The sequence below is a fragment of the Salvelinus sp. IW2-2015 genome, linkage group LG18 (assembly GCF_002910315.2).
Source record: "Salvelinus sp. IW2-2015 linkage group LG18, ASM291031v2, whole genome shotgun sequence".
NCBI classification, from domain to species: Eukaryota; Metazoa; Chordata; class Actinopteri; order Salmoniformes; family Salmonidae; genus Salvelinus; species Salvelinus sp. IW2-2015.
Window position 1 is genome coordinate 31,501,678 of NC_036858.1, and position 21,977 is coordinate 31,523,654.

At 42.0% G+C, this 21,977-nt stretch overlaps 1 protein-coding gene across 3 annotated transcripts in view; it reads right to left on the bottom strand.

The window, feature by feature from the left end:
- pkdcca (protein kinase domain containing, cytoplasmic a) overlaps positions 1-9,493 on the bottom strand; it is a 451,220-nt gene extending 441,727 nt beyond the window's left edge. For 2 of the 3 annotated variants that reach the window (XM_024008358.2, XM_070448423.1), the window contains exon 1: positions 8,440-9,493. In XM_024008358.2, coding sequence (XP_023864126.1) covers positions 8,440-9,216 — 777 coding nt within the window. In that variant the 5' untranslated portion in view covers positions 9,217-9,493. The remainder of the gene's footprint in view (positions 1-8,439) is intronic. The other variant, XM_024008356.3, reaches the window with a different exon arrangement.
- Positions 9,494-21,977: the final 12,484 nt, after the last annotated feature.

The following is a 21,977-nucleotide window of genomic DNA, read 5'->3' on the forward strand; positions in this document are numbered from 1 at the left end:
CCAAGGTCGGCGGRGAGGGTCGCCACTCAAAGGACGCTAAGGAGGGGGACAAAGACAATGGTGGAGTGGTGTCCTCGTCCACCACCAGAGCCGCCACCGCGGACAGATGCCCACCCAGACCCTCCCCTAGAGTTTTAGGGGGTGCGTTCGGAGTCCGCACCTCAGGAGGGGGGTACTGTCACGTTCTGACCATAGTTCTTGTGTGTTTTGCTTGTTTTAGTGTTGGTCAGGACGTGAGCTGGGTGGGCATTCTATGTTGTGTGTCTAGTTTGTCTGTTTCTATGTTTGGCCTAATATGGTTCTCAATCAGAGGCAAGTGTGTTGTGTTGTCTCTGATTGGGAATCATATATAGGTTGCTTGTTGTGTGTTGGGATTTTGTGGGTGGTTGTTTCCTGTCTCTGTGTTTTGTCTGCACCAGCTAAGACTGTATCGGTTTGCCACATTTTGTTATTTTGTAATTGTTGAGTGTTCACTGTTTATCGTCTTCATTAAATATGTTGAGCACCAACTACGCTGCGTCTTGGTCCGATCCCTGTTACACCCTCTCTTCTCGTGAAGAGAGGGAAGGRTGCCGTTACAGAGTTGCAGCAGTGTAAAAACAAAGGGAGGGGGGAAGGGGGCACTCTGTGACTTGGGTGACTGGAGTCTTTGACATTTTTTCGGCCTTCCTCTGACACCGCCTAGTATATAGGTCCTGGATGGCAGGAACCTTGGCCCCAGTGATGTACTGGGCCATACGCACTACCCTCTGTAGCGCCTTAAGGTCGCATTTCATACCAGGCGGTGATGCAACTGGGCAGGATCTTCTCGATGGTGCAGCTGTAGAACTTTTTGAGGATCTGGGGACCCGTGCCAAATCTTTTCAGTCTCCTGGGTGGGGAAAGGTGTTGTCGTGCCCTCTTCACAACTGTCTTGGTGTGTTTGGACCATGATATGTTGTTGGTGATGTGGACATCAAGGAACTTGAAACTCTTGACCTGCTCCACTACAGCCCCGTTAATGTGAATGGGAGCGTGTTCGGCCCTCCTTTTCCTGTAGTCCACGATAATCTCCTTTGTCTTGCTCACGTTGAGGGAGAGGTTGTTGTCCTGGAACCACACTGACAGGTCTCTGACCATCTCCCTATAGGCTGTCTCATCATTGTCGGTGATCAGGCCTACCACTGTTGTGTTGTCAGCAATCTTAATGATGGTCAGTGGTGGAAAAAGTACTCAATTGTCATACTTGAGTAAAAGTAAAGATACTTTAATAGAAAATGACTCAAGTAAAGGTGAAAGTCAGCCAGTAAAATACTACTTCAGTAAAAGTCTAAGAGTATTTGGTTTTAAATATAGTTAAGTATCAAAAGTAAAAGTACAAGTATAAATGATTTACAATTCCTATTATTAAGCAAACTAGACAGCACCATTTTCTTTTTTATTTACGTATAGCCAGGGGAATACTCCAACACTCAGACGTCATTTACAAACGAAGCATGTGTTTAGTGAGTCCGCCAGTAGGGATGACCAYGGACGTTCTCTTGATAAGTGTGTGAATTGGACCATTTTCCTGTCCTGCTAAGCATTCCAAATGTAACGAGTACTTTTGGGTGTCAGGGAAAATGTAGGGAGTAAAAAGTACATAATTTTCTTTAGGAATGTAGTGAAAGTAAAAGTAAAAGTAGTCAAAAATATAAATAGTAAAGTACAGATACCAGAGAAAACTACTTAAGTAGTGCTTTAAAGTATTTTGACTTAAGTACTTTACACCACTGATGATGGTYTTGGAGTTGTGCTTGGCCACGCAGTCGTGGGTGAACAAGGAGTACAGGAGGGGACTATGGTGTTGAACYCTGAGCTGTAGTCAATGAACAGCATTCTCACATAGGTGTTCCTTTTGTRCAGGTGGGAAAGGGCAGTGTGGAGTGTGATTCGGATTGCGTCATCTGTGGATCTGTTGGGGCAGTACGCGAATTGGAGTGAGTCTAGGGTTTCCGGGATGATGGATTTCAAAGCCTTTCAAAGCACTTCATGGCTACCGACGTGAGTGCTAGGGGTTGGTAATCATTTAGGCAGGTTACCTTCGCTTCCTTGGGCACAGGTACTATGGTGGTCTGCTTGAAGCATGTAGATATTACATACTCGGTCAGGGAGAGGTTGAAAATGTCAGTGAAGACACTTGCCAGTTGGTCCGCGCATGTTCTGAGTACACATCCTGGAAATCCGTCTGGCCCCGCGGCCTTGTGAATGTTGACCTGTTTAAAGGTCTTGCTTTCATCGGCTATGGAGAGCGTGATCACACAGTCGTCCAGAACAGCTGGTGCTCTAAWGCGTGCTTCAGTGTTGCTTGCCTCGAAGCGAGCACAAAAGGCATTTAGCCCATCTGGTAGGCTCGCATCACTGGGCAGCTCGTGGCTTGGGTTCCCTTTGTAGTCTGTAATAGTTTACAAGCCCTGCCATATCTGACAAGCATCAGAGCCAGTGTAGTAGGGTTCAATCTTAGTCCTGTATTGACGCTTTGCCTGTTTGATGGTTCYTCTGAGGGCATAGAGYAATTTCTTATAAGCGTCCAGATTAGTGTCCCGCTCCTTGAAAGCGGCAGCTCTAGCCTTTASCTCGGTGCAGATGTTGCCTGTAATCCATGGCTTCTGGTTGGGATATGTACGTACGGTCACTGTGGGGACGACATCGTCGACGCACTTATTGATGAAGCCGGTGACTGAGGTGATATACTCCTCGTTGTACGCATCTCTGTGTGTGAAGTAAAAGTAAAASTGATTTAAGTTTGCCTGCATAAAAGTCCCCGGCCACTAGGAGCGCCGCTTCTGGATGAGCATTTTCTTGTTTGCTTATGGCCTCATASAGTGCGGTCTTAAATTACATGACCCTCCTATGGACTAAATGAAAAAAAATACAAAATCCTCCCCCTGACTGAAATTGAAAAAGCATGACCCTCCCCCCATTTTCCTCTGGGTAACAATTGTGTATATTTCGACCGCTCCCTTTTCACTCTTTTGATGACTGTAAAATGGGCAGAAATATGTTTTTGGTGCCTTACTTCTCAGTTAAATATAGAGAAGGCAGCATATTGAAATATAAACAAGTTTGATGAGTTAGAACTCTCAACAACTTGTTTTCTCCAGCCGTTCAGCAAAATAAACAACATTTCAAACGGTGTCAGGGAAGGAGAGAGACGGAGATGACACAGAGGGCTGCACACGAGGCGTTTTGCGGAAAGAATTTACTCCAGTACTCTGGAGTTATCTTCTCATGTCCTCGTTAAACACATCAAATGGTTTCTCTAGGCACAAATCAATACCTGAACTTCAGATTACCAGTTAACAGGAGCTGAAGATGTTCTCAGGGGGAAATAAAGGGGAGATGTTACATAGCTTTAACTAATGCAAATGATGTGGGAGACTCGCTGGCCCTATCAAATAGTGTTCCACACAAATTGATCTTCATCTGATCAAATCATTTTTCATGTGTCTGTTTTAAGACTGGGGAGATATCCATAGATATTCTGTGAGCACTTCTAAACGTATCTTATCTTTCCTTTACTTCAACTATTACTTTTGAAGGGATGACATGTATGTATTGCATATTCTTTGAAAGTTTCAGAACAGGAAGAGAAGCAGAAATGGTGAGGGTCTAGGGGTCTTGGGGGAACCCTGCTCTCCCTGCAGAGTGCGGGGGCTGCAGGGCTGTTGAGCCCCAACAGACCCAGATTCACAGCAGGGGTTGATCAGAAACAGGGCTGAGGGCTGAGAGAGGTATTGCTGGCAGAGGAGGCATTGGACCACATTTGTGTGGCGTTCCATTCCCCCCCCCCCCCCCCCAGCTTCCTTCCCGTGGAAGTCGGAGGTTAAAGTGTTAACCCTGGCTTAATTGCAACTCTGTCTCCAGCTCACGCCCCCTCTGCACTCCCCCCACCCCCCTCATCCTCAAACTGACCCCAGGGCCTCTGTTGCCCGGGACACCCAGCTTTCACATTAACACAACCTGGTTACTGATTCCCCAACTAATGGAGGAGATCTACAGAGCAGGCCCTGGGGGAGAGAGGGAGAGGTTGACAGAATGACACGCTCGTGTAAATATAATCCAACTACATGGCCAGAAACAGGCCCAGACCCCTGCAGCAGCCCAGAGGTCCCACCACTCTCAGATCATCTGTATCCACCATACACACATGCAAGCGTGCGTACGCTAACACACACACACACACACACACACAATTTCTCTGAGGGATAACCCTTACCCTTCCACCTCCCTCTCCTCCTCCCCTCCTTCCCTCCCTCACCCTACACACACTCAGGCAGGCAGGCCGACAGCCCCTCTCGTTATCTTACTCTCTGATCAGCTCAAATTCATCTTGTTCACACTCGCTCTAACATGGACGAGGGGAGAGAAAGGTGGTCCGCGCCTGCCACGTGTGCTGGTGTGAAAAGACGTGTCCACAATCCACATCCAACTTCACCGCCCAGTCAGTCACCTACCCCTTCTCTCCTCTCCCAAGGAGCGTCCCCCATCTACCCTGGACAAGCAGTATCAGTCAACATGGCTATTGACACCACAAGTGTGCTGAGTTAGGAGAACAGAGACGAACTGCTTTGGTTTCTACCTCTGATCCCATCTGTGGTAGTTTAAGGGGTGTGAGTCCAATAAGATCCCACTCTCTCTAGTGAGAGAAAGCATGGGCCTCTGTCTCTCCTCTCATAGTGAGGGACTGGCCAGAGGCAGACACTAACCAGACAGTGTGTTGGAGACTGTTTTGCTCAGACGGAGCCAGACTTCATCACTCTAACAGGATGTATTGGATCGGCGGAGCTGGACATGAATTGCTCTTTGTGACATTAAAACACGCTAAATAACGGTTAAAAATATTGTTATACAGACAGATTTCAAGTTGTGATTCTAGTAAGTCAAGTTAATGTGGACCTAGGTCGGTTAAAATAAACATTCCTTTTTTCGAAGTGAGATGCCGCTGTAATTCAGTTTTAAAGTTAGTATATTGTTGATTTCTACAGGTAGTAGAGCATGTCAATAGAATTTACCAGAAGTCATTCAGGCATTTTTTCCTGGTGCACAAAAAAAGTGCCTGGATTAGCCTTAAGGCCAGTGTGCTGTTTTAAATTCCTTCCATATTCCTCATGTTCATAGAGGGATGAACAATTAATAATAGTTTCCCTATGATTAGAGAGAGACATCTCAAACCCTTTTCAGTTTATGTTAACATGTTCTAAAGCAATTCCAGTAATCCTTCAACATATCTTCCATGCCAGAAAATGAATTTTGTTATTTTTTTAATGTTTATCCTGAAATAAATAATATTGTTATTATTTGCTTATGACAACGATGAGAGAGTAGGATAAAGCCAAAGTCCACTTTCCAGTCACGCAATGCTAGCGTGTACATGGTGTGCAGAACTAGTTTATATATAGGTGTGTGTGTGTGTGTGTGTGTGTGTGTGTGTGTGTGTGTGTGTGTGTGTGTGTGTGTGTGCGTGCATTACGGCAGGGACGACAGAAAAGTCTGAGTGGACAGAGGGAATATGTGTCACCTCTGACCCTGACCCAGTCCACTCCCACACCAACCAAGATGCCAGTATCACAGTCAATATCAATGTAAATATATACCTAGAAAGTACACTATCACAACATGGACTAGTACGACAGCGATGAGAGATGGGCCGCTGCTATTGGCTCTGCTCCCCCTTGACTCCACAATGGAACTTATATAAAGAAAATAACTTCCCATCAATGAACAAACCAAGTAAAAGTAGAAGACACGTAGAAGAAAAACAGCCCATGTAAAAGTAGTGCTCTTTAATGCTGTTGTCAAAAAAATGATCTCTGGTTATAGTTAAGTGGTCATCAAGTTTTGATGAGAGTTTTGATAGAGTTAATATTTTGAAATATCCTAAATATTTCATGCAAATCAAATTACACATTCAGTTATTGKAACAAGTTTTTTGTTGTTTTTATAGTTTTTTTGTTTAACTAGGCAAGTCAGTTAAGAACAAATTCTTATTTACAATGATGGCCTACACCGGCCAAACCCAGATGATGCTGGGCCAATTGTGCACCGCCCTATGGGACTCACAATCACAGCCAGTTGTGATACAGCCTGGATTCGAACCAGGGTGTCTGTAGTGATGCCCCTAGCACTGAGATGCAGTGCCTTAAACCCCTGCCACTCGGGAGCCCAAGTTAAAATATGTATTATTTTCAATGACATAAGCCTAACTTCCAATAGCCTTACTAAAGTCTATACATTTTATGTACATTATCATCTTGGTTTTATACTTTCATTTGGTATTTTAATTCAATATTAATGTAGGTTTAACATTGTTTGACAATGATATGTCCTTTGCAATACTACACATAAGAGAGGGATCTTTATTGTATGCAATTTAAATCTTGATAAGAATGTAAGCTACATGTAAAGCTTTAAAAAGGGGAAACCACTTGATTATTGCCAGATATTCTCTTATATCCTCGGTTATCATACATTATTATCTTAAAATTGTTGTCCATTCACCATGCACAAAAAAAATGTCAAGGCTGATAGAATTTATTCAAAGTAAGTGTGACACGTTTCGTTTTCTCAATGTTTAAACAGATAACTTCCCATTCGAATGTGGTAACCAAATACTGATGTGTAGAAATTCTGATCAAAAGGTCACAGACGTATAATATTGTCCAGAAAATGATTTAGGGAGTATAATTGATTACATTTGCACACACTGTACATAGATCTTTCTATTGTGCTTTGACTGTACGTTTGTCTATCCCATGTGTAACTCTGTGTTGTTGTTTTTGTCGCACTGCTTTGCTTTATCTTAGCCATGTCGCAGTTGTAAATGAGAACGTGTTCTCAACTGGCCTACATGTTTAAATAAAGTTTAAATTAAAAAATTTAAAAAAATAAACATTTTTTGTATAATTTTTTTTTTCTTCCTGTATAGACTATTTGGCGGCTGTCTTGGTTCCTTTGTACCGTCCTAAAAACAGTATAGGCCTATCTTTAAAACATACCACTTTTTACTTGGTTAAAGTGCAACACTATTTCTTACCTTAAATTACCCCATATTTATTAAGTTATAATAACTATCCTAAACTTTATTTCAGAACATAAAGGCGCGTTTTTCACTTGTTTGGTGGCTACTTATCTATCCATTCTGCAAAAGTTGCATTGAAGGCATGAAGTTCCCTCAACAACATCGTTTGGATATTTTAATTGGGCCTCATGCGGTGCATATTACAAGCACTAATTTAGGCTTATACTGTAGCCTAGAAATGCCACTGTAACCAGTACTTCAAGGCCCTATATTTTRCTCAAGTATTAGCAAAACATGTGAAACATTAGAAGAGCATTTTTCAATATATGCCCTATAGGCTATTGTAAAATTGGACATTTGTGAGTATAAAGGCTTGCAAATTACATGTTCTAGGGATACTTGTACAGGCATAACTATTTGTAGACCTGTATTGTAGGCTTGGATGAATTATAAATGATTCGTGTGGATATTGATAAGGTCATTTGGCCGACTTATCCCGGTTTGAATTGTAAAATCGTCCTTTACGCATTTATTTAGAATATGTGGTACAACGTTACCTGGCGCTTCATGAAAATACARGAACAAAAAGGGCCTAGGTGTAGAAAGACTAGCTTTTATATAATTACATTAAAATGCCTTCTTTCTTGTTTACAGAACTTGTCTAAATGCTAATAAATACGAGGTAGAATGCGACAAAGCCTCGGGCATCTCACCGGCTGGTGCGCCATGCAGAGCCAGCAATCTGCTGATCGGATTTAAGCTACAGGGTAACAATGGAGCGATGGCGCTCATTCAACTGTTTAGCCACTAAACGRACAGCACATCATCCAAATAGCACTATTAATAATAGGCCAATCATGCACTTATTTCATGCTGACTATTTTGTTTTCACTGCACGCAACATGAATTGATTTCTCAAGGAATCTCATGGAAATGGAATACACACCAGTGTTCCAAGTGTTCAGCCCATGTGTCACTTTTGAAACGCTGAGAGTAAAGTTTCACACCTATGGTTATTSAGTCATTAGGGAAAGAATGATTAATGGTTTGGCTGTTGGTATAAGACAAAAATGGCTATTAACTGTAACTTCGATATGTATAACAAGCGCAAATTGGGTTAAATTTGAAGTCAAACTGAAATGATTTATAAGGCCACTGCTACTGTTAGTTATAATGACGTTATAATTAAATTAATGGATTTCAGATAAATATCCTGTCGTTTTTGGTCTGTAGGCAACATAACATATAGGTTGCATCTTAAATGTGTGTGGAATAGGCCTATAGCTAAATAAGTAAGTATGTGCTAATAATTTACAGAAATAGGCTAAAASACAGATTTAGAACATAAAAKATMTAAAWCATTCATCATCAATTTGTTAGCTAGCCTAGATATATATTACCTTTAGAATGTTGGGGTGCTGTAGCCTTTCCATTAGCGTCATTTCTTTCACTATTTTGAAGGACGCCAGTCTGTAGCAGTCTCCAGGTGAACCATATTTCTTTACGCAATTTTCCATATCGTGTCCCCCGAAATCCACCGATTTCAGAGCCACGGACAAGCTGTTGTTGAGAGCCGCCTTGTAGACAGCCTTTGTGTAGCCTGAGCCGAGGTACTGAATATTGGTCACGTTGTCTATGCTGCTGCAGTCAAGCATCGGTGTACTGTTAATGCTCCTCGAATTCATAGTTAAATCTTTCCGTGATTTTGTTTGCATGTATGTAGAAGGTGAAAGCCGATTTTGAAAATGCGTCTGTTGGTTATCGGTTCGCTCAATGACTTTGATAGGGTCCCAATTGTCCCCTGGCTCTGAATCCATGAGTCTCCTTCTCTCCAGCGGGCGGACGGGGTCCCCGGTCCCAGACCCATGTCCTTGGCGCCGACGGTACCGCACAACCTCATCGAATCTCTCTCGTATCTGCAGTAATAAGTCCTGGTGATGCCTGCTTCCCGCGGCGTTTTTACTATTGGACTCGGCCACATCTTTAGTGTCCGACTCGCCGACGTGAAGCTGTGAATCGCCTGTAACCCGCTGCTGTTTTTTGTGGTAGTACCGATGTACTCTATTGTCGTGGTTCTGATGGTGCTCGAACCCTGGTATGTACAGCAAATTCATCAGCGTACCGAGGAAGAAAGAGAGGCAGAAACCTGCTGCAACCACAATCTTTCTTCGCTTCATTGTGATCAGTTATATTAATAGCATAAAATATATTTGTCCGTCTTCGGCTCCAGCCCCCGCCTAAGTGTCTACCACCTCTGCAGCGGTGCCCGGCGTTCAAGGTTCTATCGTGCGCGACAGAATTTAATGATATTCCGATGSCGAATGCGCTATGATCACGTCTTCATCTTGAATTATATGATTTATGCAGCCACGCAGGTTTAAGATCCTCCCCATATAAGGTTGACCATGGTGACACTTGCCTTCACACACTGCAAAGCCCACCACTTCTGTAGCCTATGAGCGCATCAGGCAGGGGTCCTCTAGCCTACTAGAAGCCCCCTGAGCGACTAAACAGCCGTGACGCCACTGTGATTGACAGCATACGTAGGTCATGCATCTGTGAGCACTGTAGTTTTCAGGAAGTCCATTTCCCATTAGGGTACGTTGAACATAGAAATTSTAAAAACCACACTACCCATGGTGCAATGTAAAAATCCAGACAATTCCAGCAAACCAGCAGCTGTGGAACAGTGTTTGAGGTTTCTTAGAACTGCCGTTTCAAGTAGACCTAATGGCACGCGCAAAATCTGCCCACTGAGGTTAGTGATGAAAGCGCATGAGTTGATGGACATGAATTATAATATCTACTATCTAATGTTGTTGTATTTAAATTTTTTGAATGGCCAGGCTTATATGTGTTTTAAATATAGCCTTAATTGAATGTTTGCTAAGCCTTTCTAATAGGCCTATACGCACTTAATATGCCAATTGGTTATGTCATCCGGATGATTAATTGTTACCATTGCGCATAGTAACATTATGTAGCCTAGCCTATATCCAGTAGATTTTCTGCTGATGGTATATACACAACATGGAAAGTAGGATAATTGAAATGTTTCCAATGAATKATGAACATTGCGCTATGAGACAACTGTGCATACGCATAAGAACGCTTCATGCTTTCCGCAAGTAGGGTATTCCATTTAGCTAACACTTTTGGATTGCATTAAATCTTCCACCTCTGTTTTAAATTGGTTGAGAAGTCCAGACTCCTTGCAGGCTGAAGTTCTGCGAGCCCCTCTGTTACTTGGAAAGAAAAATGTGTATAATTATGTCTCTGGGGTCGGAGAAGTAAAACTCTAAATTAAAAGCAGACATTACGAAAAAGGGAGTATAAATAATGAAATAATAGGCTCCAGTAGGGCTTTGTTAAACTCGGCCGAGATAAGCATTCCTTGACTGGAATCTCATGTTAGCCAGCACCCCCGTCCTCCCAAATAAATCCCGTCGTGTTTATCTGCTGTAAATACACTATAGCAGTGCCAGGGACGTTTAAAAAATGAGCCACCACGACCCCTTTTAAGCGGACCCAAACAGAGTTCACCACGGGGTCTCGCTCTCTWTTGTGGTAGGCTAAATGATGATGAACTTTAAAATAATGTTATTAATGCTCTCATTGTTTATCGGATTACTTTAATAATGACACATTAGTTATTTCTGGTGCAGCTGAGGCAAGACCAAGCGGCCTCTATACCTTCATTAAGCCAACAAACCAGAAGAATGACGCGGGGAGCCCGGCCTGAGCCCTGCTTGAGATCCGGATAGTGTAGACCTGAATGCTAGTGACATGGCTATCCATCAAACCGACATTACCATGTAGTTAGCAACTAATTAACAAATACAATCAACCTGGAAACTGAACAAACAAAGCGGAGACAGCGGGGCGCAGCCGCACGACGGCCTGGGGTCGAGGGGCCAGACGCAGGGAGAATTTGTACACGAGGCGCGCGTCCACTCCTTTTAATAGCTTTGGTAACATTTTTTAAAAGGTCAAAGTAGTGTAAATATAATTATATTATATTAGCCCTATATTATATTATACTACTGGAACCATTTTATTGGCCCTTTTTGACAGGAAGGATCWTTTTGGATGGAACTGCTTTCGAGCAGAAGCATTTCAGTAGCCTAACTATAGCCTACCCCTCGCGCTGAAATGGCCACTATATCCCACACCAACTGTTATCATATCTGGAACCGCTCCTGTCACTTTGAGACTGTTTTATGTCCACACATTTGACAAGTGGCAAGTGGGATGTGGAGAAGCTTAGCTCCATCTCCTGGACAACAGTCTTTGATGATGATGATTATAAATTGTGACAATAATAATAATTTATTATCCGATAATTAACCATTTGTTTATTTGGCGGTTATTTTTCTTTAATTTTTYAGCACGATGATTGTATTCAATCATTGTTATCTCTGCATATTAATGGTCATTAGAGTTGATTGTCCGTCATTATATAGTCCAATAAACATCCGAATGATTGACTACACTTATCTTGCCCTATTTAGCAAGTTATCTATACATTGTGGTGTAAATTATATAATATAAATATTTAGGGTACTTTTGCAATCCAACTGTCAAGAAGTTTTGACAAGATAGCCTAACCCAAAACGTAGAATTAATTATTTGGCTGCATTTTTTAAAGTAACAGAAGTGATGTGTAAGGAAACGGAATTTGCCTCGTCAGTGGTGCAACTGTTGCTTTCATTTCCGATTTCTTACTWTGAGAGTGGAGTGGTCATTTGCATGGCCTAGTTTGGGGCGGACAGCTCTGCGGGAGGGGAGGCTCAATGCGCCTCGGGGGAGCTAACACGCATTAATCCCACTTAAATAACTTCATTTTCTCTAGGATTATTAGGGACAATAGGCAAACAGTGTATTCTAACCACTATGCTGGGGCCTTTCCATTTGACCAGCCGTTTACATGGAGAATCCGGGAGTGGCAGTTGGCTGGCTCGCGGGTAACGGATTAGCCCGCTGCAGCGCAGGAATGTTACCTTTGCTGTGCCTTTGTGATTGGCTCAACCTACGGCGGTATATGACTGAACAAATCCTTTTACACTTCTWTTTTCTGAGGGGGATAATTATATGCCTTTGTTACTGGAAACCACACATGAATTAAAATGGGGGCGTAGGTTGGCCATTCATTGGCAATGTGCGCTTTAGTAGGCCAAATACATTATGTCACCCGAAGTAATGAGGTGTCAATTAATCAAATTTGAGCTGAAAGTATTTATGCAATTTGCAACCTGCCGAAGTGAATGCCACGGAGAGAAGGTCTCAATATACAAGTTGTAAACTTGTGCATCCATTTTATTGTAAGGACCAAAAGGCTCAAAAGAAATTGGCTATATATCTTGAATAAGACATTTTTAGTCKGAGCCATTTCTGAATCAGAGCTTAAAATTACATTGGAGTCAGTCAACTTGAGATGTTTTTAATGAACTAAAGACATTTCTGAACTGTATCTTGATGTTGTCCAGTATCTATTAAATGTGCTGTGCATTGTGGTTTTGATTTTGTAAATGCACTGTTCATGTATTTAATTTCCCACTTAGGTGCCAAGCTTTTTTATGTTCCGTTTAAGTTGAAATGGACTCTTTTTCCATCTGAACCTTTAGTCAGGAGGTTTGTGTGGTTTCTTATTCATCCTCTCTTGCTGGCTGCTATAGAGAAGTGGAGTAGACCCATATCAGTGTCTGAGACAAATGGGTGATAAGGAGAGCGTTCTCTACCCCATAAGAGTTATGTTTCTAGAGAGGAACTTCTGGTTCTGTTTAGTTGAGAAAGGAGGGAGTTGGCGAGAGAGGAGGAGAGAGAGAAAGACTGGGGGGGYAACCTCAATTGCATACTCCTCGCGTCCTCTCTCCTCTCTCCTTATCTTCTTCTCAAAACCCATTGGAGGAGAAGGTCAGAGGGTAGGGACGAGGAGAGAGGAGTGGAGGAGAATGCAATTGAGATCTTCCCTTGGAGGGAGGCCTGTGCCGCCAGCAAACACTCAGTCACACTTTGTGAGTTTATGAGCCTCAGACTAGTGTGGATATGACCTTGAAACAAGCACGCGCGTTGGTTGGAGCCATTAGGAAACATGTCAGTGTGGCCCAGGCTCGGGCCACCGTATGCCTGCGTGTGTATGTGTGCGTGTGTGTATCTATAACCTGCCTTACCTAACAGCCCTGGCTATCAGTCAGATGTTAAATGCAATGCAGGTGATGACAGTGCAGATGTATGTGTTTCATAAACAGTGCTACTCCCCAGGACTACTACCAGCTACGGGMGCCAGATACACCTCACCACATTTATCCCATTTAGCCCTGAATAGAAGCTGCATGCAGCACTCCCGTTTTCTCTCCAATCTTCCAATTTAATGGTACATTAGCATATCTAATTAGTTGTGAAGTGGATCATGGCTTGGAGCACAATGGGACACTTGTCTGCGTTTTGCCAATACGATGCTAATTAGTTTGAGAAATCTTGTGGCCGGAGAGGTGAAATACAGTTGAAAAGAGAAAACAAAATTCCTGGACTGGGTCTTACTGTGAGATCTCAGGGGCCAGCAGAGAGAGAGAGAGCACTGACATTTGGGTGTGTCTATATCTGTGTGTAGTGGTACAAAAAGTACCCAGTTGTACTTGAGTTAAAGTAAAGATAGAAATAGAAATTTAGTAATAGAAATTGACTCAAGTAAAAGTCACCCAGTAAAATACTACTTGAGTAAAAGTTTAAAAGTATTTGGTTTTAAATATACTTAAGCATCAAAAGGAAATGTCATTGCAAAAATATACTTAAGTATATACTTAAGTAAAATTATAAATAATTTCAAATGACTTACAGTGCATTCGGAAAATATATTCCGACCCCTAGACTTTTTCCACATTTTAAAATAGATTTTTTTTTAAAGCCTAGTCAATCTACACACAGTACCACATAATGACAAAGCAAAAACAGTTTTTGAAATATTTTTGAAAATGTATTAAAAAAAAAATTATTATAAATATCACATTTACATAAGTATTCAGACCATTTACTCAGTACTTTGTTGATGCACCTTTGGCAACGATTACAGCCTRGAGTCTTCTTGGGTATGTCGCTATAAGCTTGGCACACCTGTATTTGGGGATTTTCTCCCATTKTTCTCTACAGATCCTCTCTAGCTCTGTCAGGTTGGATGGGGWGCGTCTCTGCACAGCTATTTTCAGGTCTCTCCAGAGATGTTCGATCGGGTTCAAGTACGGGCTCTGGCTGGGCCACTCAAGMACATTCAGAGACTTGTCCCAAAGCCACTCCTGCATTGTCTTGGCTGTGTGCTTAGGTTCGTTGTCCTGTAGCAGGTTTTCATCAAGGATCTCTCTGTACTTTACTCTGTTAATCTTTCCCTCGATCCTGACTAGTCTGCCAYTCCCTGCCGCTGAAAAATATTCCCACAGCATGATGCTACCACCACCATGCTTCACCGTAGAAATGTATCCAGGTTTCCTCGACGTGATGCTTGGCATTCAGGCCAAAGAGTTCAATCTTGGATTCATCACACCAAAGAATCTTGTTTCTCATGGTCTGAGAGTCCTTTAGGTGCGTTTTGGCACACTCCAAGCGGGCTGTCATGTGCCTTTTACTGAGGAGTGGCTTCTGTCTGGCAAGTCTACCATAAAGGCCTAATGGTTGTCCTTCTGGAAGGTTCTCCCATCTACATAGGGGAACTCTGGAGCTCGGTCAGAATGACCATTGTGTTCTTGGTCACCTCCCTGAACAAGGCCCTTCTCCCCCGATTGCTCAGTTTGGCCGGGCAGCCAGCTCTAGGAAGAGTCTTGGTGGTTCCAGGCCACTGTGTTCTTTGAGACCTTCAATGCTGCAGACAYTTTTTGGTACCCTTCCCCGGATCTGTGCCTCAACACAATCTTGTCTCGGAGCTCTACGGACAATTCTTTCGACCTCATGGCTTGGTTTTTGCTCTGACATGCACTGTCAACTGTGGGATCTTATATAGACAGGTGTGTGCCTTTACAAATCATGTCCAATCAATAGGATTTACCACAGGTGGACTGTAGAAGCATCTCAAGGATGATCAATGGAAACAGGATGCCTCTGAGCTCAATTTCGAGTCTCATAGCAAAGTGTCTGAATACTTATGTAAATAAGTATTACTTATGTAAATAAATAATTCTGTTTTTTATTTTTAAAACATTTTCAAAAATGTCTAAACACCTGTTTTAGCTTTGTCATTATGTGGTATTGTCTGTAGATTGATGAGACAAAACATTAATTTAATAAATTTTAGAATAAGGCTGTAATGTAACAAAATGTGGAAAAAGGGGAAGGGGTCTGAATACTTCCCGAATGCAGTGTGTATTAAACAATCCAGATGGCACAATTTTCTTGTTTTTTTAAATTTATCGATAACAGGGGCACACTCCAACACTCAGGCAGTAGAGATAACCAGGGATTTTCCTGTCCTGCTAATCATTCAAAATACTGTACTTTTGGGTGTCAGGAAAAATGTATGGAGTAAAAAGTAGATTATTTTCTTTAGGATGTAGTGATGTAAAAGTTGTCAAAAATATAGATAGTAAAGTCAAGTACAGATACCCCAAAAACTACATAAGTAGTACTTTTACCTAWGTACTTTACACCACTGTGTGTGCGTTTGCCATGCAGCTGAGCAGCCGCATGCCAGCTATGCCTTGGAGTGGAGATCTAGTATTCTGCACTCCTTCTGTGTTTCACATCCGTCTGACATCAGCCTGCTTGCACATCACRGCATTCCACCAAGATATTCTTCATCAGATCAAAATATCTACTTCCTGGACAGAGTCACATGGTAGGCAAGCAGGTCACATGTACTGAGTCAGTATTTACACATTGATTCAGTGATTCAAAAGTAAGAATATCAAAAAAGTACAATATACAATTGTAAATTCAATCTACCTTCAATCCTGTTATACCTCTCCTCTCTAGGGCTCTATTCAGAGGTGTCATGCCCATAGGAGGCACAGGGGCACATGCCCCCTCAGATTTGCCCTGTTTAAAAAATATAAAACATTTAAATAATAATACGATTRTTTTGGTTACATTTTTGGTTGTTTCTTTGTAATACTACTAGCCCCCTAGCAATTTTATGAAGTTGGCTTTAGCTAGCGCAGATAAGATCCCAATCTCCCAACCTCATAATCAAATCAAATACAGTTCTATTTGTCACATGCTCCGTAAACAACAGGTGTAGGTAGACTAACAGTGAAATGCTTACTTATGGGCCCTTCCCAACAATGCAGGGAGAAATATTTACATTTTGGGTAAAAAATAATGACACATAAATACACACAATGAGTAACATTAACTTGGCTATTTACACAGGCTACCAGTACCGAGTCGATGTGGAGGGGTACTAGGTAGTTGAGGTAGACATGTACTGTGCATATATGTGTAGGGTGCCGTCTTTCAGATGGGACGTTAAATGGGTGTCCTGACTCTCTGAGGTCATTAAAGATCCCATGGCACTTATCGTAYGAGTAGGGGTGTTAACCCCGGTGTCCTGGCTAAATTCCCAATCTGGCCCTCAAAACCATCACGGTCACCTAATAATCCCCAGTTTACAATTGGCTCATTCATCCCCCTCCTCTCCCCTGTAACTATTCCCCAGGTCGTTGCTGTAAATGAGAACGTGTTCTCAGTCAACTTACCTGGTAAAATAACGGATAAATAAAATAAAAAAAAATATATAGGTAGTGACTAGGCAACAGGATAGACTAGGCAACAGGATAGAAAATTAACAGCAGCAGTATGTGTGATGAGTCAAAGGATTTAGTACAAAAAGGGTCAATGCAGATAGTCCAGGTAGCTATTTGGTTAACTATGTATCAGTCTTATGGGTAGGAGCTGTTCAGGGTCTTGTTGATTCCAAACCTGGTACATCGGTACCGCTTGTTGTGTGGTAGCAGAGAGAACAGTTTTTGACTTGGGTGGCTGGAGTCTTTTACAATTTTTAGGGCCTTCCTCTGACACCGTCGAGTATAGAGGTCCTGGATGGCAGGGAGATCAGCCCCAGTGATATACTTGGCCGTGCTCACCACCCTCTGTAGTACCTTGCAGTCGGGTGCCTTGCAGTTGCCATACCAAGCGGRGATGCAGCCAGTCAAGATGCTCTCAATGCTGCGGCTGTAGAACTTTTTGAGGAACATGCCAAATCATTTCAGGCTATTAATCAAGTTAGAGTAGCTAGCTTGTCTAGCTYTCTTGGCTGGCATGCCTGATGGCGAGGTTGGTAGACTTTAGCAATAACTAAATGTACTGAATAAGACTCACATTCATTTCAATCTTTCACCCAGATRTTTGCAGAGCTGTAGAGAAGAATATTTGGGTTCTTTAAAAAATAACCAACGGTCAGGAGGATACAGAGAGCAGAAGAGGTATGCTTAGATAGACAGAAAAATTGACATATTTTAACATAGAATTAAGCATAATGATTATGGCTCTAGATTGCAGGAAYAATCCCTAGRCCCTGTCTGGACGACACCCCAACCATCCACATGTACTTTGTGGTCCCTCAGACCTTTGGGGTGCGTGACACCCCTGGCTCTATTCAATCTGCGTCTGAGCCAACATATGCAGCGTTTACCGTGAATGCAGCCTCCGCTAACGTGGAAACATTGTCTTTACATTTRAATCACGCTGTAACGCTGAACTCCCACGATACGGATTTAATACTGTTTAACACACTTTTTATGGCTGTGAAAAACAGCAGATTAAGCAACACTAAAATGTGACCTTCATTAAGCAGAAAGGACATGGGAAATAACATCAACCAACAGACCCTCAAGGTCTTGACTTAGARGGATAGCCCTTAGTGCACTGACTTGGACGTGCTCCAGTCATGACCATGGTTTGTAAACAGTGATGACCGAGCCATGTTTGCCATCTACTGATASCCCAGCTGGCTGGCATATAAAGACACATCAGTTGAAATGCTGGGGGCTGATCTGGATGGCTATRTAGCCTCAGCAGTAGATGAGATTGATATGTAAGGAGAGCAGGGGTTAAACTGATTCTCTAGCACCTGGCCCTGTGTTGCAACACAATCTTTGTGCAAATATGTACAATTGTATGTACAAATATGTACAATTAGTGCAAATATGTACAAAAAGTATTTCAGCAGATTTTGTGCTTTTTTGTACGTGTTTGTGTAGCTTAGTTCATGTGAAAATACACACATTTTTGTGCGACTTAATTCGTAGGATACAAATTCATAGGAAAATACAACTTCGGCACAATCTTTAGAAAATTATTGGAAAAATGCATTTTGCCTTTTTTGTGTCCCACATTTATTTATATATATATATATATATATATACAACATTTTGTTAATCATCCAGGTTGTCATGAAATACTTATAATATAATAGGAGCCTTACATTTGTTTTTGTTTTTATTAATGCTAATGCTGTTTTCTATGCTTGTTTTCGCCACATACTTCGGAATACTGTGCTATGACGGATTTTGAGGGTTGCCAGATTGGAGTAAAAAGCTGTATTTGTCTGTTTTTGTGTGTGGTATCGATGAAGGTATTTGATAGGGGAATGGGGATACATTTTCATAATGGGAAATGAATTCATCAATAAATGAATTGATTAGTGTGTTGATTAGTTATTGCTTTCTTCAGTGGAAATACAGAATATGTACAAAAATGCCAAATATACCAAAGCTAAATCAAGCAGGGATTTACAACTATTTAACCATGTTAATCATAACTGAAACAAGCAAACTACAAACATTTAAACAATTAAAGATAATGAATACATGACAAATAGATACAAATCTTTAATAAAAAATAATTCATACAAAAGTCAAGAGTTGGCTGTAACATGAGTACAAAGTGTTTTTGTGCATCTGTGTGTATTATGGTGTGTATTATCATTTCCCATCTGTCACGACTTCCTCCGAAGTTGGTGCCTTTCCTTGTTCGGGCAGCGTTCGGCGGTCGACGTCACCGGCTTTCTAGCCGCCACCGATCTACGTTTCTTTGTCCATTTGTTTTGTCTTGATTGTACACACCTGGTTTCCATTACGTTATAATTTATTCCCTATTTAACCCTCTGGRTCCCACGTGGTTTTGTGCGTGTTTGTTCTTTGTTAAGTGGTCGCTCTTTTGTGTCGAGCTGGATTGTTTTCCCTGTATGGAATTAGTTTGTGATTTATTCGAGTAAAGTATGTTTTTACTCAGTTCTGTGTCRTGCGCCTGACTCCGTCCTACCCGCTGCACACTGACACTTGACACCATCTTAAAAATGTATCCCCATTCCCCAATCAAATACCTTCACCAAAAAGAAAAATCTATATTTTTTCTCCAATCTGGCAACCCTCATAAAATTCGACATAGCCTTGTATAAAATGCATTATAAAATAAATGGTGTAATGTACACAAAGTGGAGCCTTGTATTAAATGCATGATGAAGAAAATTATGTAAAGTAGGCTCCACGAACTATGAAAAGCGTTATGAAGAAAATTGTGTAGGCCTACTGTTGCCTACACAAAAAAGGGCTTTTCTGCACCAGTATCCCAAAGTATTAACTGAAAAAAACAAAAAAACAACATAAGACAACTATTATATTATCATTATTTTGGTGACAACCTGGTTAATTAACTATATTGGGTTGTTAACAAGTTTTATTTTTATATATAAATAAATGTGGGAAACAAAAAAAGGTAGTGTAGAACACCATTGCCCATCATGCATTGCTCTAATAACTTTCAAAAGATTGTACCGAAGTTTACCCCCCAAAAATGTATTTTCTTATGAATGAAGTCACACAYAAATGTGTATCTTCTCCTACGAATTAAGTCGCAAAATTTTGGGGGTCTTTTCACACAAATTAATTCAATCTGCTGAAATACTTTTTTTACATATTTGCGCGAATTGAGTGTGAGATTGTGTTGTGTATTATCAGTAGCTAGCCAGCTAGCATTAGCATATCCCCCTGACAACCCCACTCAGCACCATGTAGACACCACCCAGAGTGGCCCAGCAGAAAATGATCTGGCCCGAGTGCTGAAAGACGGACGCGGTGCACTTTATGCTGTCAGATGGCCCTGATCGCTGGGCCGCYTCGGGGGCCTCCGTCTTCCTGGGACAGTGGCTGGTTGGAGGACCGGGCGGCGGAGAGGGCGAGGGAACCCGATCTGGCGGGATGCTTTCCAGTGTGGAGCGTGAGTGCGGGCGCCTGGAGAGCAGAGGCCTCACAATGGAGCTGTTCAGTAGAGAGATGGGAGGACGTTCCAGCCCAGGGCCCAGGGAGAGAGAACCATTGTCACCCAACGCACAGGCACTCAGAGAGAGAGAGAGAGCGAGAGAGTGAGAGAGACAGAGAGAGAGAGAGACAGAGAGCGAGAGGAGACTAAGGAGGGAGGGAGGAGAGAGAGGGTGGGGTAATGATCACAGGTTCGTAGGGAGCACTTGTGATGAAGACATTGGGTGAATAAGCATGGATGAAAATAATATAATATTTAGAGAGATACCAAGAGAGAAACATTATGTGAAGTATGATTGGTCAAAGTGAGAGGCATCACAAGGATAATTAATCTGTCCGTCACTCTGTCGCTATGGGAGTCAGTGTGGGTAAAAGAGCAGGATCAGGGCAGGCAGATGGCCCCTTCTWGCTCATAGTCTATATAGAAGAGCTCTCCCAGRTAGCACATAACGTTCTGAGAACCATATGTTTCTTAGAGCTTGGTGAGAGTGTAGTTGTCCTYTGGTTATTTTGCYTACAACCTTCCCACAACTTTTTGGGAATGGRGCAGGATAGTTGCTTGGCTTTGGAACATTCTCAGCACATTTAAGGAACTTACTTTTCTTGGTATTTCATTACTTTAACAGAACGTTTCCTAAAAGTTAAAACATTGTTACATTTCATTTCATTTCAATTTTGGTAATTGTCATGTCTACTCCCGCTCTCCCGCTCCGGCGATCAACGTCGCCGGTTTACTAACCAGCGGTCCTGGCAACCCATCATTATGTACACCTGGCAACCATCATCACGCACACCTGCACCCCATCATCATGCACACCTGGACTTCATCACCACCTTGATTACTTCCCCTTTATCTAGCACTCTGTAGCCTCTCTCATCAGGCAGTATTGGTTCTGTTTTCATGTTCAGACACTTCTCTTCTCTTGTCTTGTATCGCGCCATGTTCATTATTATTAAATGCACCAACTGCACCTGCTTCCTGACTCCCTGCGTCTCCATTACAGTAATGTTCTAGGAGTGTTCTCCAACTGGTTTGACATTGGGAATGTTCTCAAATAATTCAGAGAAGGTTAACACCTTTCAGTACTTCAGCGTAACGTTTCCTACAGGTTTCATCATGCTGCTATTTAAATGAGAGATGTACAGTGTGGTATCTCTCAGGGCAGTTGCCTCGGGGCTGTTACTCTTCTCTATTTTTACAAATGATTTGCCACTTGTCTTACAAGAAGTTCAAATTGCTATGTATGCTGATGATTGCACACTTTACACTTCAGCACCTACAGCCAGTGAGCTCCCTGAGCCTCTTAGCAAGCAGTTACAGTCAGTGTCCGAATGGGTAATTATCAATAAACTGATCTTAAATACATCTAAAACCAAAAGCATTGTAAATGGTTCAAAGCATTCTCTTAGAACTAAACCTCAACTGGAGTTGTGTATAAAGGGTGCGGCCATTGAACACGTTGAAGAAGCTGAACTCCTAGGAGCAACATTGGATGGTCAGTTATCGTGGTCGAGTCAWTTTGACAAAGTTGTTGTGAAGATGGGGAGAGGTATGTCTGTTACAAAAAGATGTTCTGCGTTTTTGACATAATGATCAACTGTACTAGTTGTTCAGGCTTTGATCTTGTCCCATCTTGATGACTGTCCGGTAATATGGTCAGGTGCAGCTGTCTCAAATCAGTGCAGCACACCTTGCGCTT